The sequence below is a fragment of the Peromyscus maniculatus genome, chromosome 7 (assembly GCF_049852395.1).
Source record: "Peromyscus maniculatus bairdii isolate BWxNUB_F1_BW_parent chromosome 7, HU_Pman_BW_mat_3.1, whole genome shotgun sequence".
Taxonomy (NCBI): Eukaryota; Metazoa; Chordata; class Mammalia; order Rodentia; family Cricetidae; genus Peromyscus; species Peromyscus maniculatus.
In genome coordinates this window covers 37449511-37476093 of record NC_134858.1, presented here as the reverse complement: position 1 = coordinate 37476093, position 26583 = coordinate 37449511, and the positions used below count along the sequence as shown (strand labels likewise).

The following is a 26583-nucleotide window of genomic DNA, read 5'->3' as shown; positions in this document are numbered from 1 at the left end:
GGCTGATTTCAGCTCACAGAGATCTGCCCCTCAGCCTCCTGAGTGCTGGAATTAAAGCTGCAGGGTACTGCAGTGCTCAGCTTGTGGTAGGCAGATTGTATCCTACCTTCAGATACAGACAGAAAGGCTCCTGAAAGAATAAACAATCTGCTCTACCTCAACCTAGTTTCAAAGTCAGATCAGCCTTATTCCACAGCATATGCTTTGCTTTGTGTGCTTCGATTCTTAGCCAAGATTGTCAGCAGTTTATGAAGTTTCAAAATACTTAATTTGTTATCTGGAGAGTGCATGGCATGTATGTGGACATCAGGACAGCTTTGTGGATAGAGTAGGATCTACACACACACACACACACACACACACACACACACACACACTTAAAAAGTATCTTTGAGACAGAGTCTTCTGTTGTCCAGGCTGGTCTCACTCTACAACAGAGGATGAACTTGAACTCTTAAGTGATGCAATTAAAGGTAGGTGCTGCTATGGCTGGCTTCAAATTCCATGTAAATCATCTTGTTTAATCCTGTAGTATGGAAAAGAGATGCTGTTGTAGGAACCATCTTCTCCATAAATTGTTGTTATTGTTATGATTATTGGGTGTTAGAGGTATCACCATGAAGCCCTGGCTGGTCTGGAATTTACTATGTAGAGCAGACTGGACTTGAACTCAGAGACCTGCTTTCCATGTCTCCCATGTGCTGGGTTTTTTGTTTTGTTTTGTTTTTAATATAAATTGAAATCATTGTCAAAGGTGCTTAGTGGATAAACTGATTTAAAAAATGTTTCTGAGCCGGACATGGTGGCATACGCCTTTAATCCCAGTACTCGGAAGGCAGAGGCAGGTGGATCTCTGTGAGTTCGAGGGCAGCCTGGTCTACCGAGAGAGTTCCAGGACAGGCACCAAAACTACACAGAGAAACCCTGTCCTCCCAAAACAATAAATAAATAAATAAATAAATAAATAAATAAATAAATAAATAAATAAATAAATAAATAAAATAAAGCGAAACAAAAAGCAAAAACATGTTTCTGACTTCTCTGGGAATGGTGACAAAGATGAGATAAAAACCCAGAAAGAGCTGGAGATGTCGCACAGTGGTAGAGCCTTTGCCTAGTTTTGTTAGGTTGTGGGTTTCAGTCCTAGCAGGTAGGCAGGCAGGCAGAGAAAAGAGGGACAAGAAAGTTAGCCTTAAATAATTATAAACACAGTTCTTGGACTGGGGTTTTGTTTCACTATGGTTTTTTTTTTATTATTTATTTATTTTTATTTATTTTTTTTGAGACAGGGTTTCTCTGTGTAGCTTTGGAGTCTGTCCTGGATCTCACTCTGTAGACCAGGTCGGGCTTGAACTCACAAAGATCCGCCTGGCTCTGCCTCCCGAGTGCTGGGATTAAAGGCGTGCGCCGCCGCCGCCCGGCTTTGTTTCATTATGTTTTTGAGACAGGGTCTCATTGGGTAGCTCATGCTGGCGGAACTCAACTTGTTTTTCTTTTTTAGATTTACTCATTTATTTGTTTATTTCCTTATTTTTGAGACAGTGTCTGTTTAGCTTTGTAGCTGCGTGTAGCTTTACTATACAGCTTTGGTTGGCCTGGAGTTTGCTCTATAGACTAGGCTGGCCTTGAACTTGTAGGGATCTGCCTGCCTCAGCCTTCTGAGTACTGGGATTAAAGATGTGTGCTACCATGCCCAGCTCCAATTTTTTTTTTTTAATTTGTATGGCTGTTCTGCCTGCATGTATGTTAGTGTAGCACATGAACACAGTGGAGACCAGAAGAGGGTGTCAGATCTCCTAGAACTGGAGTTACAGGTATCTGTGAGCCACCATGTGGGGGCCAGGAATCAAACCTGGGTCCTCTGGAAGAACAGCTAGTATTCCTAACTGCTGAACCATCTCTCCGGAACCAGACCTTACTTTGTAGTCCAGGCTGGCCTCGAACTCTCAATGGCCCTCTTGCCATCCATCAGCTTTCCAAGTGATGAGATTAGAGGCAGGCGCCACCACACCCAGCTGTGACCATAATGACTTCTAAATCTGGGGCCCCTTGAATGTTTGAGCTCTATAAACATTTTTAATAAAATTAATGTACCTTAATTATTATCAACTTAACCTCAGTGTGTTCAAGATACTCTGTGCTCAACATTCTCTCAGAATTGTACGTATTATTTCATCTATATCCATGATTACATTTATTTATTTATTTATTTATTTATTTATTTATTTATTTATTTATTTATTTATTTATTTATCGAGACAGGATTTCTCTGTGTAGCTTTGGAGCCTGACCTGAACTCATTCTGTAGACTAGACTGGCCTCAAACTCATAGAGATCCACCTGTCTCTGCCTCCCGAGTGCTGGGATTAAAGGCATGTGCCACCGCTGCCCGGCATGATATATGTATTTATATGTTTACAAAATAATTTGTACTGTTTGAATGATCTTTGTTGTGTGAGTGAAGAGGGTAGAGAAGAGAAAGCAAGCAGAAGGAAGGTATGTCCATGGGTTTTCATAAAAGCTATAAGAATTTTAGGGATAAGAAGAGCAGCTAGTCAAGATCTATCAGTTCTGATGGAACACAATGGTGTACGTCTGGGTGCATGTATTATATTTCTGAGATGACGTCTTGCTAATGTTGCTCAGGCTGTTACTTGCCTCAGCCTCCCAAGTGCTGGGATTCCATGTCATGTTACTACACCGACACAGCTGTGTATAAATTGGAGCTCTGCTACTGACTCAAACTCGCTGTGTTTTACTTTTCCCATTTGTTTTTAATTTTGTCTTTCCAGACGGTTTCTCTGTGTAGCCCTGACTGTCCTGGAACTCATTCTGCAGACCAGGCTGGGCTTTAACTCAGAGAGATCCACCTGCCTCTGCCTCCTGAGAGCTGGGATGAAGGTCGTGTGCTACCATCTCCCAGCCTTATTTGTTTTTTAATTGTATTTACTTTTATGTGTATATGTGTGTATTTGCATGAGTGTATATGTACCGTATAGATGCAGAAGCCTGAGGAGGTCAGAGAAGAGCATCAGAGCCTCTAAACTGGAGTTAGGGACAATCGTGAGCCACCATGTGAGTGCTGGGAACCAAACTCCAGTCCTCTGCAAAACCAGCAGTGCTTTTAACTGCCAAACCATCTTTCCAACACCGAGTTTTCTTACTTTTAAAATGAGAATGCACCTCGTGGTAGTAGTGCATGTCTTTCATCCCAGCACTCGGGAGGCAGAGACAGGTGGACTCTCAGTGAATTTAAGGCCAGCCTGGTCTAGAGTGAGTTCCAGGACAGCCAATGTGGTTACACAGAGAAACCCTGTCTCAAAAAACAAAAGCAAACAATAAATTAAAATAAAATGAGAATGCAAACATCTTTTCATAGAGCTAATATGAGTATGAAGCTGAGATAAAATGTATAATATATTTAGAGTTTTGGGGTCAGGGAAGGAAAAAGCTAAGCATAGTAAATTTGCTTGTAATGTCAGCACTCTAGGAGGTCGGGGCAGGACCTCAGGGTAATCCTTAGCTGTAAGTATATGGCCAGCCTTGGCTACATGAAATCCTGTCTTCAAAGAAATAGTGCCCATCACACGATATTTCAATAAGTGATAGCTACCGTTATTGTTCTCTGTCTTTCTGAAACAGGTTTCATGTATGCCAGGCTGGGTGAATGTGAACTCCTGACTCCAGTTGAGTGATCAGATTATGGGGATGTACCACCAGCCTGTTACTTTTTGCTCTTAGATTTCTGTGGACATCTGTGAAGTTGTTTTCGGATTTCTATGACTCTCAGGGGTTACTTCTCTTGCCAGATCCCTCAGTTGGTACTTAGCCTTGGCACAAAATACTCGCTTCGCAATGATTATTGGTTGATTGTGACAAAGTCTTTAAGGGCAGCTGTCTCTGTGCCGTTTACACCTAACATCTGGCTTTGAGAGGAAGAAATACTTCATATACTGATGAGCCGGCCTGCTTTCACGAATTGCCTGCTTTAATTCATTTGGATGATGATTTGGGTCAGTGGTCTTTCTCCTGGAATCTTGGGGATTAACAATAACTTGTGAATGAACTCACTCACTGATAGATTGCACTTGGCCTCCATTCTGTTATTTTGGCAGCAAGGTGTAGCTACATCTCCACGGCAGGTTCCAGGAGCCCAGCCTCTCCTGCAGTGGTGTCTTCCTTTGTTTATTTTGTCATTGCTGATACAGATGGAGTTACAATCAATAATCAATAACTGCCTTTGTGACACTTTCTGTCCATTTACAAGGCGACAAAGCAGACTGACAGATACACAGCTTAACACCGGAAATGAGACAAACTATAAGAACCTTTTGGAACAGAATTCTGAAACGCTTTGCATACAACACAACAAAAACATCACTTTTACTAATTTACAGATTTCAGTTTGGCTTACGTATTTTATTGAAACGGTTACTCTTTAAACGTCCACATTCTTCCATCTGCATTTTCTTCCCACAAACTTTTATTTGGGCTTCTGTCCATCAGTAATTTTTTCCTCTGTTTCACAGTAAAGACTCATTCAGCTTGGTTGGCAAAATCAATGGAATAAGGTTTGGAGCCGGTCATGGCCCTCACTCTGTCCCCAGCCCACACTCCGTCTTACTGAAACCTGGAAGCCTGATTCTAAGGGAAGGCGCTCAGGGCCGCAGCTCCCAGAATTCCTCAGCTCCTAGTACAATCTGTTTTATATATTTATTGTAGTTTTCCACTGGGAATGAATTTCCAAAGTCACTTGGGTATTCAATGGGATTAGTCTCCAATAACACATTCAAATAACCGGGATTTCCTTTTCAGACAAAGGGGACTGATCCCTGCTCTGGAAGCACTGACAGGAAACCTGATTCTCAAAGACAGGAAACAGTGAGAAGATTGCCAGTGAGGCCCAGCTGCAGCCTTCATTGTGAGCTCCTTTGGCTCAGGGACTCCAGGAAGGCGAATTCTCAGAATTACATAGCAGAAGAGACATGTTGCCTGGATACCATCCTCCAGGAGGAATAAAAATGTAGTCGAGTAAAGGGCTTTAAAAAAAAAAAATCTTACAATGAGATAAGAGTTAGTATAAGGAGCATTTCAAATATGCCTATTCTCTCAAATGAACAGGCATCCCTGTTATTCCCCCAGTGTCTCTTATCTGTACCTCTTTCAAAGGAAGACAAAACTCAGGTGAGGACCGTCATTTTAGCAGGCAGGAAGTCCACCCAAATGAACCTAGACACCTTAACACAAGCATCATTTCCCAGGCACTTTAGAAGGAAATGTATGTATATTCTGTGAGGACACTCTTCTGCACATTAAACGTAGGGATGGATAAAAAGCCAGAGAAACGGGGCAATATTGAGCATCAACCTTTTCCCTGTCCCCGTCTGAGTACCACTTCAGAGAGTGCTTCAGCACAGTAGCTGCAGCCACTTCCTCTTTCCTGCAGCCTTTGCCCTGGTTAACAAAAGGAAATGCTGGGTTCCACCCACCAGGACCTGCTGACTTTGAATTCAGGCTTAGCAGCTAGGCCATAGGAACCCCATTTGTCACAGCTGTCTAAAAGGCAAGTTACTTATCCTTATCGAGGAAGGACTGCTTTTTTTTTTCCTTTTCCTTTTTAAATTTCTTTCTTTTCCCTTATATGAGTTGTTTTGATAGTTTTGCTGGTGAATCCTTTTTGCTAATTCTTTCCCAAATGCCAAACACACACACACACACACACACACACACACACACACAAGCATTAACAGACATTAGCTGAACCCTCTCCTGACACCCACTTGTTTTTCTCACCACCTGCTCCCTAATGGTAGTTTGTGTGCCTTTCAGCCCACAGCTACACTTTTCTTGGAGGCGAAGGCTGAGAAGAGAGACGCTGAGGTTCTCTCTGGTTCAGCCTCTTAGTGGGGGAGTGACGGGGCATGTATTTTCAATGCCTTTAGGAAATGATCTTTGAAAATTTAAGGCCTAGAATCATCAAAGGTCCCACATCCACATCCTTCTAAAAGGAAAGAAACAGAGGAATCTCCAAGTTTGGGCCAGTATTAAATGTCCTTTGACCTATTAAGGGAAAGGTCTAATTCCCCTCTCTATTCCAATCAGTCTTGAAATTCTGGTTTCACGGCTTCTCAGCAAGAGGAGCAGGAAATGGTATTCAAAGGGGACCTTCCAACTTCCCTAAGAGACTTTCTCTAGAGGATTCTTTCCCTAAGGACATTCATTAAGTGACCTGTAGCGAATACTTGTTTCTTCTAGAAACATCTAGTAGAGAAGTCTTTAGGGGGCGTCAGATTTGAGTCATGACCGGCAACTGCCCCAGGATTTATTTTTGATATCTGTTGGCAATCCTCTGAACATCAAAGTGGAAAGTTCTTCACAGACCCATGTCCCATCTTGGTTGGACTCTTTTCTTAGTTATTATTCTAGGGTTCCATGGAAATCGGGAGGTTGGTTGTAGATAAGGAAAGAGAAAATCACGTTTCTCTGTCCCCTGCTAATCCTCCCCCAAATTAATGTTCAGACCTTAGGATACATGAAGTCAAGTCAAAGTAGAAAAAAAAAAAAGTGTTTCCTTCTTTTTTTAATGTGAGTTTCTTAGAAGCATTTGTCCCAGTACATGTTGCAGAGAGGTGTTAATATAAGGCTGTGGGTTTCTGTTTTGACTATCTGAATAATCACGATAATCCAATCAATTTGCAGAAATGAATAGAAAATTGATCTATGAGATTCCCATTTCTTCTTGACTGTGGTGACTCGCAACATTCCTAGGTAAGATGGCTCAGGTGTACACAACCTCACCTCTCCTTGATTTTCACCACAAGTCCTGGTCAGCAAAATTAGTTTGGGCCCCCCTTGCCTCCACCTCTCCTCTGAAGGCACAGTGAGGTGCCTTTCTTGAGATGACCAGCCTATCCATGTCCTTTGTTTGGTGTCCGGTAAGGAAGGAAGGTGCTCGTCAGAACTGGTCGGTGCCATGATGGCAGCTATGAAAGTGAGTTCTCATCTGGCTGAGGGGCTTGTGTGGCTGGTGAACGGAGCTCCGGTGGCTAGGCTAGGATCCTGACTTCTGGAAGAGCGCAAGTCAAGTCCGCTGTGATTTCAGACAGTTTGGAAGGCTTTGCTCTGGCTAGGGATTGTGCTGAGTGTGGTTTCTGCTTTGGTCAGGGTCGTGTGGTGCACTTTCTTTGGTTCAGAACCTCTTGCTTCTGGTCCAATCAGGCTGTAGGCCTGAGTGGCAACCCCCGGCTGGGGGGCCGCTTCACTGGACAGTGTCCTCTGGCTTCTCGAGGCACTGTTCCCTGTGGAGCGGGTGGAGGAAGAGCCAGAGCGGGAGCTCCTGGAGCCTGAGGAAGAGGAGCTGGGCTTCACGAGGCGGGCTCTGGGGGCTTCCGCATCTTCTCTGAAAGGGAAAAAAATGAGCAGACAGAAAAGATAAACTTTAGTACTGCCAGGGATGTGGTGATGACTCTTAAAAGTTACTTCCTAAAAAAAAAAAAATAAATTTTTTTTTTTTAAATAAATCCCTCAAGCCAAAAAACCTCCAAAGGCAGCCAGTTAAGGAACTAAACACTTCCTGGTTTTGTAAGACTGGATGCTCAGTTTAGGAAAATGTTTGGTATGTGACAGCTGGACGTCCAGCCAGGTGTACCAGAAGGATACGGATCAACATGAGATGGTCTGCATAGAATAGCCTTGATTTTGGGGTCTGTGTACTCAAAGCCTTCCATGTCCTGTAGGTCATACCGTCCTTTATCATATACCCTTTTTAAGTGGGAATGAATCAGAAGTAAAGTTGAGAATTATGCCGGTTGATTGTTAGCTTGACTCAAGGCAGAGTCATGTGGAAAGGGAGCCTTAACTGAGAAGACGTCTCTGTCAGGCTGGCCTTGGGGCAAGTCTGTAGGGCATTTTCTGGATTAATGAGTGATGTCAGAGAGGACAGCTCACCGTGGGTGGGGACGCCCTGGGTGGGGTGGGGGAGATGATGCTGGTTATATAAGAAAGCGGCTGAGCAAGCTGTGAGGAGCATGCCAGTAAGGTGCACCCCTCCAGCGTGGCCTCTGCTTCAGTTACACCCCACCCCACCCCCACCCCGGGTTCCCGCTTGAGTTCCTGCCCTGACTCCCCTTTGTACTGGACTGTAAGCTGGAAGGGGAAATAAGTCCTTTCCTCCCCCATACTGCTGCTTTTGGTCATGATGTTTATCACAGCAGCAGAAACACAAGCCAGAACAAGGACAGTTTCACAGTAAAGTGAGTCACATCTTCCGTCCCTCGACTGCAATTTCCTACCTGCCAGAATAATCCTTTGAAGGGATCCCTGGTTCGGAGGGAATGAGGGATGTTTATACTGACTAGTTACTATGGGCCTGGCCTGTAAAGGGAGTTCCTAGGCGTAGGGAAGCTTACCGAATCTCGTTGGGTCTCTCCTCTTCCTCGTATCTCTCTTTGCTTTTCCTTCGGATCAGCAGCCATATCAGGAGGAAAATGAGCAGGGCCCCAGCCACTATGCCCGTCACTGCTCCTGCCACCATGCCGATGCTTTGCACATCTGTTTTCTCAGAAGCACAGACAGAAGTCAAGTCAAACCTAAGCTAGGAGACGCACGAGCTCTCAAGACAGAAGCCCTGGACAGGACGGCTTATAGCACCGCACCCCGGGACCCTCACTTGTGCGACTGTGCCTTTGCATATTCTCACCAGCTGTAGTCACGGAACCACGGATTTTAAGTCTGCCTTGGTTTACATGATAAAATGGGTGGGGAAAGTTATTGTGTCATGTTAAAAAACCGTTTTAATCCTAATAAGATACCTTTGGGCCATCTTCTAGCTCTGCTCATGCCCCTTTCCCTAACTTCCCTCTTCTACTGGTAAAATAAAATAGAAGATAACCTACAGCGTACAATTCTGTGCGTGATTACTTGTGGCTTTCAAACTCAGAACTCTAGGTAAATTTGGCTTGCACATTAGTAACATAAATGTTCTCATTTGAATATAAATTAGGCTAAGAATTTATTAAGTGCCCGCCTTAAGCCAGGCAGTTCTAGGTCTGATAGAGAGTGATAAGAGTTTTCCTGTTTGTGAGTTTGAAACAAATAAAGAAGTCAGTACAAATAATTGTAGGATGTGAGAGCCAAAGTGATGACTGGCCATGTGGAGGGAGGACAGAGAACAGTTTCAGTCTGGGCACGCAGGACTCCGATGAAGTATGGTGTTTAAGTCGAAATGTAAATGACAGGACTGTCTTGTGGTGAACTAGACGTAGAGCGCTCCAGGCAGAAGGCACAGTGGGTGTGATGGACTTGAGTCAGTGTGAAGGAAAAGTGCAGGGACATGAAGTCACAGGAAGGGACCGTCTCCCATGGGGCCTAATGGACCAGACAACCATTGTATTATTGAGGCAATAGAAGAGTTGCATGCTTCAGGCCACATTTAAGAAAGCACACTACGTCAGTTCTAGGGGACATGGAGGGTCTCAAGGGAAGGAGAGGAAGCAAGGATACGAGTTAGGATGCTTCTAACTGTGCAAGCTGGAGACGATGGCGAGTGGGCGAGGCTGGACGTAACGTGCGTAGAAGCAGGTAGAAGGGTACCACCTCTATTTGGAAAGTGTTGTCGACAGAAAGTGCTGTTTACTCTTGTCCTGCTTATCTTTGAAAACTAAATGGCCTCTTACTATAAGGATTTACCCTTCATCCAGTTTTCCCCTGAGACAGGGGCTGGGGTGACCTGGAATTCACTATATAGACCAGGCTGTCCTCACACAGAAATCCTCCTACCTCTGCCTCCCAAGTGCTGGGATTTATGGTGTGCACCACCATGCCTGCCTGGCAAAAAAAAATTATTTTTTTAAAAAAAATTGGACTTTAGATAGCTCTAGGTTCTTGAAAGGTTGGGGTTTACCTTATTTTATCATTGCATTTTATTTATTTATTTTATATGCATGTGTGCCTTTGTGAGCGTATGCTGAGGTCAGAGGACAGCTTGCACGAACCGGTTCTCTCCTTCCACCTTGTGGATTCCTGCAATCAAATTAAGCTCATCAGGCTGGGCAGGAAGCACCTACTGCCAAGCCATCTCACTGGCTTTGGGTTGTGTATGTGTGCACATGCACGGCTTGGTTTATAGCCCAGACTGACTTTGAGTCCCTGGTTCTCCTTATTGCTGAGATTGTATGTATGAGCTTCCATACCTAGTTGGTACTATTTTATTTTAGTTTAGTTTAGTTTCACTGGCATGATAGCTTCAAATAAAAAGGGTGGACTTTTGACATGACAGGCAGTTTCTCATAGTTTCTCTGTGAAGACCTTGTTAAATTCGTAGGACAACTGATGCTTGACAGGACAGAAGTCCACTTCCTGACCCTTTGTAACTCTAACACAGCTTACAGACCTCTGCGCAGCAGGAAGACACAGGCTTCCCATTCCCGTTAAACAGGTGACCCCAGAGATCACACCTGCCATTGTGTGGAACATTAACTATTTTGCTGCCTACCCCAGTGATCTTCACAGTCTCCAAGTTAAAGTGTCTCTGTCCCTAACCTAAGGTTTCAAGTGCTCTTTGGACCGGCTTTAACATCCTAACAGCTCCTTCATTAACTAGTGAGATAGTTTGTGTGTATGTGTGTGTGGGGGGGGCATGCACGTGCCACTGTACCCTTGGTTGGCGGTCACAGGACAGACAGCTAGAGGGAGCTGGTTCTTTCCACCATGTTGGTCCTGGGCATGGAACTCAGGCCATTAGGCTTGCTGCCAAGAGCCTTTATCTGCTGACCACTCTTGCTCACCCATGACTCACTTCTAGTAAACAAAACACACCTCTGAGGCTTTGCTTTTACAGAATCACTGCAAGTCTTAGTTCTCAAGTCTCTAGATCTCCAATGACTGTTTCAGGCTGGCCAGGAGCCACAGGGAGCCATTTTAGAGGGCTAGCCTCCAGCATCCAGGTCTGATAATGTATGCAGCCCAGATGACTCACTGTGCAACCTCTCCTGAGGAGAGAGTGAGCCCGACTTCCTAGCTAGGCCACTCTTGAATTTCCGACTTACAGAAAGTAAGTCAAGAAGAGAGTCAAGAAGTTTTAAGTGGCAAAATTTGGGGCAATTTGTTACACAGAAATAGAGACAAGTATTCAGGCTGGTTTTATTTTGTGACTTGGTTTATGATGTTATTTTTTTTCCCCACAGTGGTTAGTAATCCCCAATGTTGAAAGTGCTGCTACTGAACCATTGAAGATGTTTTGGCTGGCTGACATTTCTGTGGCCTATGAGCTTTAGAGCTGGTTAAGACCGTTAATTGCTTTTCTCTCTTGTCATATTTGTTTATTTCGAGACAGGGTCTCACTATGTAGTCCTGGCTGTCCTGGAACTCACTCTGTAAACCAGGCTGGCCTCAGACCCACAGAGATTCACCTGCCTCTGCCTCCCGAGTGCTGGGATTAAAGGAGTGCACCATCACACCTGACTCTTTCCTTTCCTTAAAAAAAAAAAAAAAGTTATCATCAAGTGGTCCAAGCTGGCTTCAAATTCACTATCCTCCTGTCATAGTACCCCTAGTGCTACCATTGCAGGATGCATCAAAACACCTGACTCTACTTTTCTGTTTTGTTGTTGGTTTTTTGAGACAGGGTCTTATGTAGCCCTGATTGGCTCTAAACTTCTTCTGTATAGTGGGGGATGACCTTGAATTCCAGATTATCCTGCCTTCACCTTCTAAACTTGAGGACTGTGTATGTATCTCTGACCTCACCCCAAGTCTGTGTGTGTGTGTGTGTGTGTGTGTGTGTGTGTGTGTATGTGTATGTGTATGTGTGTGTCTGTGAGTGTGAGTGTGTGTATATGTGTGTGTATGTGTGAGTGTGTGTGTATGTGTGTATGTGTGTGTGTAGGTGTGTGTGTGTGTATACGTGTATGTGTGGTGTGTGTGTAGGTGTGTGTGTGTGTATACGTGTATGTGTGGTGTGTGTGTGTGTGTCTGTGTGTGTGTGTGTGTGTACAGAAGCATGGTGCTGGCACCCAACTGAGGGAGCTACCCATGCTATGCCAGTGCTAGCCCACTGAGCCAATCCCCAGCTCCACAGTTCGGAGGACTGGCTAAGTCACATTGGTAACCATACAACCAGTCAGAGTCATGTTCTTCTGGAAAGAAAGACTTTGACCTTGACCTTATTTTTACTCATGATTTAAACATTTTATGCCAAACTGTAATGCAACAATAAAAATTGTAAATGAAACAAACAACAAAATCCTTTATGGAAAGTTGGGGGTTTAGCTCAGTGGTAGAATGCTGGCTGGCATGCCCATGGCGCTGAGTTTTATCTCCATTCTAAAAGAAAGGCTGCTGTGGATATCATTCTATATAAATAAAAAACTGATGGCCAGTGACCAGGCAGGAAGTAGGTGGCCAGACAGGAAGTAGGTGGGACAAGGAGAGAGGAGAATTCTGGGAAGCGAAAGGCTGAGGAAGAGACACTGCAGCCACCGCCAGGACAAGCAGCATGTAGAGACTCTGGTAAGCCATCAGCCACGTGGCAAGGTATAGATTTATAAAAATGGGTTAATTTAAGATAAAAGAACAGTTAGCAAGAAGCCTGCCACGGCCATACAGTTTATAAGTGATATAAGCGTCTGAGTGATTATTTTATAAGTGGATTGTGGGACTGCGGGGCTTGGGGAACCTGGAGAGAAGCCCTCCAGCAACAAAAGGCAACATCAAGATACTCACACTGCACAGGGCCACCCCAGGATACTCACACTGTACAAGGCAACCCCAAGACACTTGCTCACACTGATCAGGGAAACCCCAAGATACTCACACTGTACCGTCACTCGAACCACACAGCTCTCCTTTCCAGCCTCGTTGCCCGCTGTGCACTGGTAGAGCCCAGAGGAGTCCATGGTGAGATTCTGCAGCAGCACCCGGCCAGGGTTGTTGTAATCTATACAAGAGGAAAGCAGAATGGTAAGTCTCCTCCAGGACAGTGTCTATATTGTTTACTGTGGCACATCACTGACCTGTGAGGTCAAATGGTTCCATGGGATGAAATGACAGAAAAGATCTTGTTTTGAAACGTGGGAAATGGGTAAATACTATTTTAAATTGTCGTGCAACTTCAAGAGTTACCAAAGATTGGGAACGACGGGCCTGGTGGCTGTTTGAGAGGCTGAAGCAGGAGAATCACCTGTTCATGGTCTAACTGGGCTACAGAGTGAGTTCAAGGGTATTCTGGGCAACTTCCGGAGACTATCTGAGGGGACAGGGAGCAGATACAAAGTCCTAGTTCTAATCCCCACTGCAGAGCCAAAAGAAAAAAAAATGGAGAGCATTCAGTGAATACTAAAACAGTTCATTTAGTTAGAGTAGTTTATATAATACATTTCCTTAACCCTCTCATTTTAATTTTTATGACATTTGAAGAAAGAGGTAGGGTTTTGTTGTTGTTCAAGTTTACAGATGAAAAAATGAAGTTTAAGAGATTTAACAGTAACCTAGACGTGTAGGTAAGTCCCTATAATCCCAGCAATTGGGAGACAGAGGCAGGATAATCCAGAGTTCACTAGTCTTGAACTCTGGGTAGCAAGTTCCATGCCAACCTTGGCTCTATGACATCCTGTCTCAAAAAATAAACAATAACAGCAAGAATGGTTCACACTGGACTTGGTGGTAACATATGCTGTAATCCCAGCACCTGAGAGGTGGAGGCTGAAGGTTCAGGTGTTTGAGGCTAGCCTGGGCTATGTAAGACCTTACATCTGATCTTGGCCAAAGGTTGAGAGTAGACTTCTGCTGGTTAGTTTTTTTTTTTTTTGGGGGGGGGGAGGGGAGAGGGTTTCAAGGTAGGGTCTCTCTGTGTAGTTTTGGAACCTGTCCTGGAACTTGCTCTATAGACCAGTCTGGCCTCAAATTCACAGAGATCTGCTTGTAGTGAATCTTAAAAGGTCTTATTAATAAAAACAAACTCGGAACCAGGCATTGGGGTGAACGCTGAAAGATCAGAGAAGCAGAACAAGCCACAGCTTCCTCACCTCGCCACTTCCTCAGCTGTTCCTGTTTCCTCAGACTGGAAGCTTCTGAATCCCCATCCAAATGAATCTCAGCTGAACTGCTGCTCAAAAGCCTAAAAGCTTAACCAGCTCTAGTTCCTCATCCTCACGCCTTAAATACCTCTCTGCTGCCTGCCATCACTTCCTGGGATTAAAGGCTCTTGTTACCATGCCTGGCTGTTCCCAGTGTGGCTTTGGATTTACAGAGATCCAGATGGATCTCTGCCTCTGAAATACTAGGATTAAAGGCATGTGTGCCACCATTTTCTGGCCTCTATATCTAGTGGCTGTTCTGTTCTCTGACCCAGATATGTTTATTAGGGTGCACAATATTTTTGGGAACACAATATCACCCTATCTGCCTGCCTCTGTCTCCCTGCCTGCCTCTGGGACTGAAGGCATGCACTACCACTGTATGGCTTTTTTTTTTTTTTTTTTTTTTTTTTTGCTGGTTAGTTTTTGATGGTCACTTTGACACACTTGGGAAGAGGGAACCCCCCCCCCCTCCAACTACATTGATCTCTGGGTGTGTCTGTGAAAGATTGTTTTGATTGATGGTTGATATGGGAGGAAGGCCCAGGTCACTGCAGGTGGCAACATCCCTAGGTAGGAGCGCCCAGGCTGTGTAAGAAAGCTAGTTGAGGGGGCTGTTCTTCCAGAAGTCCTGAGTTCAATTCCCGGCAGCTACATAGTGACTCACAACCATCTATCATGGGATCTGATGCCCTCTTCTGGCAGACACAAATGCAGATAGCATACTCATACGCATAAAATAAATACATGAAAGCTAAAAAAAGAGAGAGAGAGAGAGAGAGAGAGAGAGAGAGAGAGAGAGAGAGAGAGAAAGAAAGAAAGAAAGAAAGAAAGAAAGAAAGAAAGAAAGAAAGAAAGAAAGAAAGAAAGAAAGAGAAAGAAAGCTAGTTGAGCATATCTAGAGAGAGAGAGCAAGTTGGTTCATTAATGGTTCCTGCCTGCAGGTTCTTATCTTGCCTTCCTGCCTGACTTCTCAAAGATGGACTGTGACCGGGGAGTGTAAGATAACACTCTCCTAGCTGCTTTGGGTCATAGTGTTCTACCACAAGAACAGAAAAGCAATCTAGGACAGGATGCTAGATGAGACCCTAAATCAAACCAAACAGAGCAAAACAAACTAATGACAACCGCACAAGCCCATGACAATGCATTGAAAGGAGACTCCTCAGCCTGGTCAAGGGCGTCTGGCGAGCTGCTGGCCCAGCAGATTTGGAAGCCGTGGCCACTGTATTATATATTTTTGGCCCCGGAGACTGACAGGAAGATGACTTACCAATTCTGGATCTGGGCGGCAGGTGTTCATCCTCTCCCTCCTTCTCCCGGATGCGCTGCCAATAATACACAATGGGCTTGGTTCCAGAGGCAGACTCACACTGCAACATCAGGTCGCTGCCCTCCGTCAGCTCTCCTTCCAGCTCACACTTGGGCTTGGAGGGTTTCACTGGCGAAAAAAATTTTTTGAAAAAGTGTGATCATGCAGAAATTTTCCTAATGCCAGGTTCAGAGGAAGAGCTGCACCCTGCTTGGGTGTTTATTTAGTCATCCATCTTGCCGACTTTCGTTCAGTTTTGAGTTGAAACTCACCTAGCCATGCTTCACCTCCTGAAGCTCGATCATCTTCTCCCCGGCCCCTCTCCCCAGCATCCCTCAGCAGCTACCTGCAGTGGTGGAACCTGCCACGCCTCAGAAACCCCCATGCCACTTCTCAAAAAACAGATGCTGTTATTTACTGGGAATTTCTCTTTTTTTTGGGGGGGGGAGGGGGTTCAAGACAGGGTTTTTCTGTATAGTTTTGGTGCCTGTCCTGGATCTCGCTCTGTAGACCAGGCTGGCCTCGAACTCACAGAGATCCGTCTCGCTCCCCCCCCTCCCCCAGTGCTGGGATTAATGGCATGCACCACCGCCACCTGGCTTTACTGGGAATTTTAAGAAAATTAATTGAAACAAGGATAGAAGATCAGTAGTTTGGAAGTACTTATTCAAGTATTCAAAGAAAATTATCCAAATATTAGAGGATGTTTAAATTTTATAAATAAGTTGCCATGGGAAAATCATAATTATGGGTCATCAAGATGGCTCAGTGGGTAAAAGCGCTTGCTCTATGAGCCTGGAGTCCTGAGTTCAGATCCCCCCTCCCCAACCAATAATAGAAATGTATACACACACACACACACACACACATGCACACAAACTAAATAAAGTTAAAAAAGAAAACTATAATTATGTTTTCTTCTCTTATTATGGTTAAAATCTAGAACATAAACGTTTCTTTGTGGGAACTGGTCCTGGTGATGTCTACGTGCATACTACAAGAATTAAATAGGTGATTTTACTGCCATCTACAGCTGGCTCGGCCCCTCTTGACACCTCATAAGATGCAGGTATTTTTTTGAGACAGGGTTTCTCTGTGTAGCCCAGGCTGTCCTGGAATTCACTCTGTAGACCAAGCTGGCCTCAAACTCATAGAGAGATCTGTCTGGCAGGCATTTACCTTACCTAGGACTTTGAGGATGACATGGCTCCAAACATAGCGTCCTGAGTTCTTCACCTTGCAGGTGTATCGGCCTTCGTCGCTAGGCTTCAGAGGCTCGATTTGCAGGGAGGCATCTCCTGCCAGGAAGTTGGAAGCAAAGGCCACTCGGCCCTTCTGTTCCTCAGTCAAGTTATTGTAGACATGGCGACTGGAGTAAGTAATAACCTGGGGAGACAGACAGAGGCAGCGTCAAGGGGTGGGACCCTTCCCCATTCCCTTCTGCTGTCAGGATGAGGAAAGGGCCAGGTGTGGTAGTGCACATCCAGTATCCCAGCACCAGGGAGCCTGAGGAAATAGGATCACAGGTTCCAGGCCAGCCTGGGCCAACAAAATCCTGTCCAGAGAGAGAGAGGGAGGGGAGAGAGAGAGACAGACAGAGAGAGAGAGACAGACAGAGAGACAGAGAGAGAGACAGAGACAGAGACAGAGACAGAGAGACAGACAGAGAGACAGAGACAGAGAGACAGAGAGAAGTGGAGGAGGAGGAGAGGAAGAAAGATTATTCTCAGTGACACAAAGCAATCAAGTTTGGGTTGATTCTAAAGGCTCAAGAGATTGTTATTAGAATCCGAGTATAATGTATTTGCTTAGGCTTTGCTGTTTCTTCCAAAAATAATACTTTATATCTATCTGCGTAGTATTTACTTACTGATTGTTTATTTTAGGGAGAGTCTCACTGTGGTAGACCTGGCCAGCCTGGAACTCACTATGTAGACCTGTCTAATCTCAAACTCATAGAGCTCCACTTGCCTCTGCCTCAGGAGTGTGGGAGCAAAAGGTGCACGCCACTCTACCTGGCCTGTGCAGCCTTTGTTCAGCCCCCACCCCCTTTGCCTTCCCCACAGATAAGAATAAGTTAACATGGAGGGCTAGAGAGGTGGTCCAGCAGTTAAGAGCACTGGCTGCTCTTCCAAAGGATGTGGGGTCAATTCCTGGCACCCACATGGTGGCTCCCAAATGTCTGTAACTCTAGTTTCAGGGGATCTGGCACCCTCATCTAGGATACACATGCAAGCAAAACACCAATGTGCATAAAATAAAAATAAAAAAATCATTAAACATTTAAAAAAGTTACTTAGAAAAAAACCCATTTCTTCCACTTTGTTTCCCCAGTTAGGGAAAACACACTTTAGATTTCCCTAAGAACAGAAAACACTTCCCTCCTAGTCAGTGCATTCTGCCTGCCCATCAGCCTCAGGTCTTTGTTCTTTCTCCGGATCATCTCAGTTGTCATTCCTGTTGGTGACAAGAGCCACGCTGATGGAGTCCACCAACACCTCCGCCCTTTAACTGCCGTTCTGCCATCCTGTCTGGTTTCGTCACCAGCAAACATGACTGCTTCCCACCAGACCCTTTTCTTGATCCCAAACACAATGGAGTGAGATTAGCAAGGAGAGGAACGTAAACACATTTCCTTGCTTTCCTCAGGACACCGCAGGAAGCATGTGCCAGAAAAGTTGGTGGCAGTTGAATCTGAAAGATAAGCAGGCTACATAAGGGATGAGAGGCAGGGAGAGGAGAGCATTCCGGACCCACAGGACAGCCCCGCAGTAAGCATGGAAGCATCTGGGGATCTCCCAGGCACATTTCTGGACACAGCTGTTCTGAGTTGTCTCACCCAAGAGCCTTCACCCGGCCCCAGCCACATGCTGCGGCTCTGCCACTCAGCAGAGGCTTTCCTGAGAAGTCAAAGCTACCAGTAAAACATCCATTCTATCTGGACTCCTCGGTGCTGTCTTCTAAACACAGAAGCTTAGTAATATTTGCTGAGTTAAAAACAAAATGCAGAGAGAGAAGAAAACATCTTTCTCAAAGCTTCTATGTCAGATGCTGCCCAACACAGAGAATCAAAGAGAGGCAAGGCACAGCTCCTACTCTGAAGGAGCTAGCTCAAGATCTTGGGGGAAGAGAGAAAAGAATGAGAGAATACTAAACACCATGTCTTATTATATTTGTGTTTATTCAATACTGTCCTCTTACCTTCAAATACCAGTACTGTCGGGGCAGGTGTGGGCATAAGCCTGGAATCCCAGCGTTTGAGAGGCAGAGACAAGGTCTAGCAATCTTCCTGCCTCAGCATCCAGATAATTGGGACTATATATAGGTGTACACCACTCTATCTGGAGTGAGCTCATCCCTAAGTCTGGCTTCTTCCTGGTTATGGTGTATTTCTGACCTATCTAATCTACGCTACAAAAAGCTGTCAAGTTAATCTTACTGATGTGAAATGTGCATTCTCTCCTTTGGTTCAAAACTCTAATGGAGTTTCCTTACCACCTTTGAGAGATGGCCAGACTCAGCCTAGGGGTTTCAAGGTCACCGCCACACTACTGTCCCAATGCCCTTCCCAACTGGCTCAGTCACACAGCGGAGGACCAGCAGCTTGCTTCATTTCCCTGGTGTAGCACTGTGGCAGGAATCTTAAAAGTTCTTATTAATAAGATCAAACCTGAGAGCCAGGTATTGGGGTGAAGCTGGAAGGTCAGAGAGACAGAACAAGCCACAGCTAACCTCACCTGGCCAACTTCTCAGCTTGGTCTTGTTTCCTCAGACTGGAAGCTTCTGTGTCCTCATCCCAATGGCTCTCAGCTGAACTGCTGCTCAAAAGCCTGAAGCTTAACCAGCTAAAAGCTTAACCAGCCAAATGCTTCTAGTTTCTGGTCCTTATACCTTATATACCTTTCTGCTTTCTATCACCACTCCCTGGGATTAAAGGCGTGAGTCACCATGCCTGGCTGTTTCCAATGTGGCCGTGAACTCACAGAGATCCAGAGGGATTTCTGTCTCTGGAGTGCTGGGATGAAAGGTGTGAGCGCCACCATTTTCTAGCCTTTGTATCTAGTGGCTGTTCTGTCTCCGACTTCAGATAAGTTTATTAGTGTGCACAGTATTTGGGGAACACAATACCACCACATAGCACGAATCTTAAAAGGTCTTATTAATAAAAACAAACCCAGAGCCAGGTATTGGGGTGAACATTGAAAGATCAGAGAAACAGAACAAGCCACAGCCACCTCACCTCGCCACTTCCTCAGCTGATTCTATTTCCTCAGACTGGAAGCCTCTGAGTCCTTATCTGAATGGATCTCAGCTGAACTGCTGCTAAAAGCCTAAAAGCTTAACAAGACCTCTAGTTTGTGATCCTTATGCCTAATATGCCTTTCTGCTTCTTGACATCACTTCGTTGGATTAAAGGCGTGTGTCACCATGCCTGGCTATTTCCAGTGGGGCCTTGAACTCACAGAGATCGGGATGGATCTCTGCCTCCCAAATGATAGGATTAAAGGTATGAGTGCCACCATTTTCTGGCCTCTATGTCTATCTAGTGGCTGTTCTGTTCTCTGACCCCAGATAAGTTATTTAGGGTGCATGATATATTGGGGGGCACAATATATCACCACACCCTGGCATCAATATGGGTTGTGCTATCTGTGTGGCCCACCCTGGCCTTTGCCGACATGTCGCCACCCCACTTAGGTAATTTTCCCTTCTCTGTCTCCACATAAAGAAGCTCTGTTCGTTCCTTGAAGTTTGAAGTCAATGTCAACGTCTCAGGAAACTTTTCCTGATATGACAGGCCGGGAAGGGCTTCTTCACTTTGCTCCCATCTCTAGCATTTCTTCGTACCTTTTTTAAAAATTCCTTTTGGGGACTGACAGTTGAACCCAGAGCCTTGTGCGTGTTGAGCACAAGCTGCCATCAAGTTACACTTCAGTCCCTTAACCACTTGCCTGTGAAGAACAGTTGTGAAAAGACTTTGGCAATGGGCAGACAGGTTGCTTTCTATCATGTTGGGCTCTTCTGGGGACCCCTGTGCAGCGGTCTGATTTTATGCAGAGTTGTGATCTTTAGCTGGGCTACTTGCCAGCTCTGCATTCAACATGCCTTTATTAAAATCATACTCTGAGCCAGGTGCAGTGATTCATGCCCATAAACCCAGCACTTGGGAAGCTGAGGTACGCGAGTTTGAGGACAGCCTGGACTACTGCATTACTTGTCTTAAAGCAAAACAAGACAACCCCCCACACCGTCTGCTTGGTACTGTGCTGGAAATTATCCACTGCAAAGGAAATAAGTGTCGAGAAACGTTAAAAGATAACTTTTGAAAAAGAGGTAAAACTGTGACTCATTACATGAAAAAAGAGCACAGTGTCAGGAATGTTGATCTTTACTCAGTAAATGACTGAAAACCAGCAAGCAGAGAAACATGTGCTAACAAACACTTATAATCTCAGCACCCAGGATGCCACGGCAGAACGGTCACTAGTTTGAAGCCAGCCTGGGCTACAAAGCAAGTGCCAGGCTATGAAAACCTGTCTTAGAATAAAAACACAAACCGACAAACCAAAGCAGGAAGATGTTACAACCAGGTCACATGAGAATTAGGACTAAAAGTGTATGCTTTCCTTTGGACAACACTGATTGGTTTCTCTGGGAATGACAGTGACTTTCATTGCTGTAGCTCACAAATGTTACCATCAGCCTCTAACTCATGATCCTCCTGCCTCAGCCTCACAAGCCCTGGGATTCTGAGAGCTGCCACTTGTGGTGATATTGTGTTCCCCAATATATTATGAACACTAATGAACTTATCTGGGGTCAGAGAACAGAACAGCCATTAGACATAGAGGCCAGAAAATGGTGGCACACACACCTTTAACCCTAACATTCCAAAGGCAGAGATCCGTCTGGATCTCTGTGAGTTCAATGTCACACTGGAAATAGCCAGGCATGGTGACACACACCTTTAATCCCAGGAAGTGATGGCAAGAAGTAGAAAGGTATATAAGGCATGAAGACCAGGAACTAGAGCTGGTTAAGCTTTTAGGCTTTGAACAGCAGTTCAGCTGAGATTCATTCGGATGAGGACACAGAGGCTTCCAGTCTGAGGAAACAGGATCAGCTGAGGAATTGGCGAGGTGAGGTGGCTGTGGCTTGTTCTGTTTCTCTGATCTTTCAGCGTTCACCCCATACCTGCCCCCAGGTTTGTTTTTATTAATAAGGCCTGTTAAGATTCGTGCTACAGTCACTATACCTAGTTCTGGTGTTGCTTGTCTCTGGTGTCTTTGGCCATGATCATGGAGTCTTCTCCTTCAGAAGTGCTTCTCTTATTTTTGCTCAAGAAACATTCACATAGGCTGCCTTTTGTATATAGCCTTTCCTGTGCCCCAGTTAGGATGGTACCCTGCTGTTCGAATCTTATATGGTCTTAAAATAAAAAAAATACAAAACCCAGAGCCAGATATCAGAGTCAAAGATGAAAGCTCAGAGAAGCCGAGCAGCCAGGCACTAGTTCTTACCTGTACACAGTCCTCAGCCTAAAGAGAGTGAGTTCCTGTTTCCTCACGCCTTATATACCTTTCTCTGCTCAGACATCACTTGCTGGAATTTAAGGCATGTGTGCTTCCCAGTACTGAGATTAAAGGCATGTGCCACCACTGCCTGGCCCTGTTTCCAGTGTGGCCTTGAACCCACAGAGATCCAGACAGATCTCTGCCTCCCGAGTGATAGGATTAAGGATGTGTGCCACTACTGCCTGACCTCTGTGTCTAATCCAGTGGCTGGCTCTGTCCTTTGATCCCCAGGCAAGTTTATTAGGGTACACAATATATCACTAGAGTACCCTCAATCTGAAAAAAAATTTTTTTGACAGGGTTTCACTATGCAGCCCTGACTGTCCTGGAACAGGTCCACCTGTTTCAACCTCCTGAGTGCTGGGATGAAAAGTGTGCACTACCATACCTGCCTGGCTGTTTGTATTTAGTGTGTGTGTGTGTTTCTGTCTGTGTATAGGTATACATGCACACATGATTTGTAGGCACACAAATAACAGTGTATGCCAGAGAACAATCTGTAGGCGCAGATTCTCTCTTTCCACCAAGTTGGTCCCTGGGATCAAACTCAGGTCGTCAGGCTTGGCTACAAGTGCCTTTACCCACTGAGTCAGCTGGCTGGCCTGATTATTTTACGCGTAGAAAAAGGTAGTGACGAGAGTAGACTGTATGTTGTCATCCGACAGAACAATGAAAGTCAATCTAACCATTTTGTAAAGAAACAAAAGAAGTAACTATATGAATTACAGCCGTCGTGAGGCTGTGTTTATGAAGTTCCGGGAGGACCTGGGTCAACTTGTTCCGACTTGTACGGAACAGATAAATCTGCTCAGCAGCCTGGCAGCTCCTCTCTCTGCTGTGCTGTGGCCTGGGAAGCAATTGCAAAATTGCTTGTCTCTTTCATTTTCCCTTGTTTATTTGTGTGTTTGTGCGTGCCCCGGCACGTGAGTGGAGGTCAGAAGACACCCTGTGGGAATCAGTTCTCTCCTTTCCCCACGTGGGTCCTGTGGATGGAACTGCAAGCACCATCACCCTCTGAGCCATTGTAGCCGCCTGGGTTCTGTTTCCCATCAGGGGTCTTCTTGCTCAAAGCCGAAGGGGAGAGGAAAGAGTGACGTGTAAGATGTTACCATGGCAATTGGACAATTGCTGTTTTAATTCCTTTTTTCTTTTCTTTTTTAAATATTTACGTACATTGGTGTCCCCTGGAACTGGAGTTACAGACAGTTGTGAGCTGCCACATGGGTGCTGGGAATCGAACCTGGGTCCTCTGGAAGAGCAGCCAATGCTCTTAACCACTGAGCAATATTTCTCCAGCTTCCTGTTTTGATTTCTAAATTTGAGAACATAGAGAACAATTCTATCACAGGTTGCCAGCTGACTTGTGGGAGGGGGTGGTCAGTCTCCCCTTTGAAATTTATCCAGCCTTAGGACAAAGGAAAAAAGTACTTGAATTCTTTGGCTATACTACCAAGACCGAAATACACGAGTCCCCAGGACTGCCTACTCACCCCCAGATGTTCCCTGCCTGTTCTGAGCATCCGAGACAAACAGATGAAAACATTTCTCACATTGAAATGCAAAGCTAAACTTGCGATTTGCGTCATTGCTCAGCCCACGCTATACACCGCGTCTATTTCAGCCCTTCCCGTCCCTTGCAGCCACCCTCGGCCCCGCTCCTTTCTCCACACCCTGGAAGTTGTTGTAAAGTTCTGGCAGCTTCACCCACTATTTATTTCTTATCTCTGTCTTGAGATTCCCAAGTACGAATGACTGTGGTTTGAATTATTGTAAACTGGGTGTGGTGGTGAATGCCTGCAGAACCAGCGTTCGGGAGCTTGATGGGAGAGGAATGGGAATGTGAGGCCAGTTTGGGATATACAAGTGAGATTAAAAAAGTATTTCAAAAATTTCTCTGTCTGTGTGTGTGTGTTTGTGTGTCTGTGCATAGTTGTGCACTTGCTAAGGCGTGAAATGAGTGGAAGAGGAGGCGGGGTGGGGTGGGGTGGTGGTGGTGGTGGGGGGCCGCGGGCGGGGCCGGGGAGGAAGGAAGAGAAATCTTTATTGTATAGTATGAAATTATGCCTGCTTTTAGTTGAGGTTCTCTCTTTTTTTTTGTTTTGTTTTGTTTTGTTTTGTTTTTTTGAGACAGGGTTTCTCTGTGTAGTTTTGGTGCCTTTCCTGGAACTCGCTTTGGAGACCAGGCTGGCCTCGAACTCACAGAGATCCACCTGGCTCTGCCTCCCGAGTGCTGGGATTAAAGGCGTGCGCCACCACCGCCCGGCAGTTGTTAACTCCCGGTACCTGTGTCAGAGGGGTTTGCCTTAAAATGCAGCCTGTCCCTAGTGCTCCTCCAGTCTTTCTAAAACGCCATGACATTATTATAGGACCGTTTTTCACCTCCCTAGTACGGCCGGCCGGGAGATCTTCCTCGCAGCCCCTACAGGCTTACGGCTTTAACTCCACCACTCCAGCTGCTTAGGATTTCCCAGCTGCCTTTGAGTCTGTGCCGCTGTGTTTCCTTCAGGAATGTTTCAGAGACTTAGCCCAAAGCTGCGTGTTGTGGTCTAACCTTGTAATTCCAGCCCTGGAAAGGCTGAGGAAAAAGGGTTTCAAATCTAAGGCCAGCCTGAGCTATGGAGACCCTTATCTCAAAAATAAAAACACTGGGTGTGGCAGTAAGTCCCTGTGACTTCAGCATTCTGTGATGATGATGATGATGTAATGATGATGTAATGATGATGTAACGATGATGTAATGTCGTGTTCCATCGGCATGCATGCCTGCAGACAGGCCAGAAGAGGGCACCAGATCTCATTATGGATGGTCGTGAGCCACCATGTGGTTGCTAGGAATTGAACTCAGGACCTCTGGAAGAACAGCCAGTACTCTTAACCTCTGAGCCATCTCTCCAGCCCTGATCTCAGCATTCTTAAAGGCAGAACAGGAGGACTGCCAGGGATTTGAGGGCACCCTGGGCTATAGCAAGACTCTGTCTCAAAAAAGCAAACGAAAGTTTTACATCAGCTTTTTTTTTTTTTTCTTCTACAGGAAGCTGTCCTTGACCTCTTCCTCCATCAAGTCTTGGGGGCTGGTTCTGGTTTTATGTAACAATCCCCTTATCTCTAGTTTCACTTTCTGGGGTTTCATTACCTGCAGCCTATCACTGTCCAAAAGCATTTAATCCTGGCACTTTGGAGGTAGAGGCAGGTAGATCTCTGAGTTGGAGGCCAGCCTGGTCTACTCAGGACAGCCAGGGCTACACAGAAAAACCTTGTCTTGACCTGCCCACCCCCCCAAATCCAGGAACAAACAGTATGTATGGTTTAAATTGTGCTCGGTTCTGAGTAGTGTGAGGAAGTTTTTGCAATCCTATCCCATCCTGCCTGAGCCATACATCGTACCTTTATCCAGCCTGTCTATGCTGTCCATGAGGTGACCACTCATCAGTCACCCAGCAGCAGGCTGTTCTTGGATGGCTGTCCAGGTGTTATAGTACTTATACTCAAGGAACCTGACTCACAGATTAATTCAGAGAAATGGTAAAAACTTGGATATGCTGAAAAGAAGACATAAAGTCTTCCTTCAGTGAAAAGGTGAAAAATTTTGCCTTCATAAGGGAAACAAACAAACAAACAAAAGTACCATGTGCTGAATTCGCTGTAGTTTCTGGAAGACTAAATCTTTGCTTGTTCATTGAGACGGGGTCTCGTGTAGCGATGACTGTACTCCTCCTCCTCTTTATGTAGCTCAGGAGGACCCTGGATTTCTGATCTCCCCATTTCCACCTCATGAGTGCTAGCTAGGATTGCATGTGTGCACTACCACATCCAGTTGGTGGATGCTGTGGGTTGAACCCAGGGCTCTGTGCATTCTGGGTAAGCACTTCATCAAGTGCATTACCTCCCCAGCTCCTTTCCCCTCCTTTCCTTTCGAGTTATCAAGTGTCTTTCGCTGTAAGCTCCCAGGAGGCAGTGATCTGACAGCCTCCTCACAGTCGCCCTGGCAGGTAGACTGGCATAGAGTGAGCGCTACATAAGTCTGTGGGGTCTGAATGACAGAATAGACGGCCATCCTTAGAACGTCAGCCGAAGGTAAGTTAGGAACTCATGACTGCATAAAGCCAGGGGAGCGGAGCTTTTAACCCTACCTTAAAACAACCTCACTCTCCCGGTTGTTCGGCCATATAACTCAGCAGCTCTTTTCCCCCCTTTACTTGAAATGAAAACTTTCGGGCAGAAGTTACATGAGTGGTGATTAAAGAGAAAACGGGGAGGTGTTCTGAGTGAGTGGTGATAAGCCACCAACATGCACAAAAGAGAAAATATCCAGCAATGTGTGTTAAAGACGGTGGGGACATCTATTCCATTGGGGTAGTTGTGACCGCTGTAGGGACTTGCTGCCAGGTTGTGAGTTGGGGGCAGAGATTGGCTCAACTCTGACTCAAAGCCTAAGTGGGGCCTTGAATTATTAAGAAACACGAGAGGTAAGAGTGTCTGTCTCTGTCGACTTGGGACTTTTGTGGAAAGTTGGCCAGTTGATACGATATTGGAGATGCCCAGCGTGAGAAGTTCGCTGAACTGCCTGGGCGGGACTCTCACTCCAAACAGATCCCACCGGGACAGAAGAGGTGGCCTGAGGTCGC

At 45.5% G+C, this 26583-nt stretch overlaps 1 protein-coding gene across 1 annotated transcript in view; it reads right to left on the bottom strand.

Moving 5' to 3' along the window:
* Positions 1-4398: 4398 nt before the first annotated feature.
* Clmp (CXADR like cell adhesion molecule) overlaps positions 4399-26583 on the bottom strand; it is a 106716-nt gene continuing 84531 nt past the window's right edge. The window contains exons 3-7 of the mRNA XM_015999725.3: positions 16569-16770; positions 15346-15513; positions 12812-12934; positions 8409-8550; positions 4399-7399 (exon numbers count right to left, since the gene is read on the bottom strand). Coding sequence (XP_015855211.1) covers positions 7099-7399; positions 8409-8550; positions 12812-12934; positions 15346-15513; positions 16569-16770 — 936 coding nt within the window. The 3' untranslated portion in view covers positions 4399-7098. The remainder of the gene's footprint in view (positions 7400-8408; positions 8551-12811; positions 12935-15345; positions 15514-16568; positions 16771-26583) is intronic.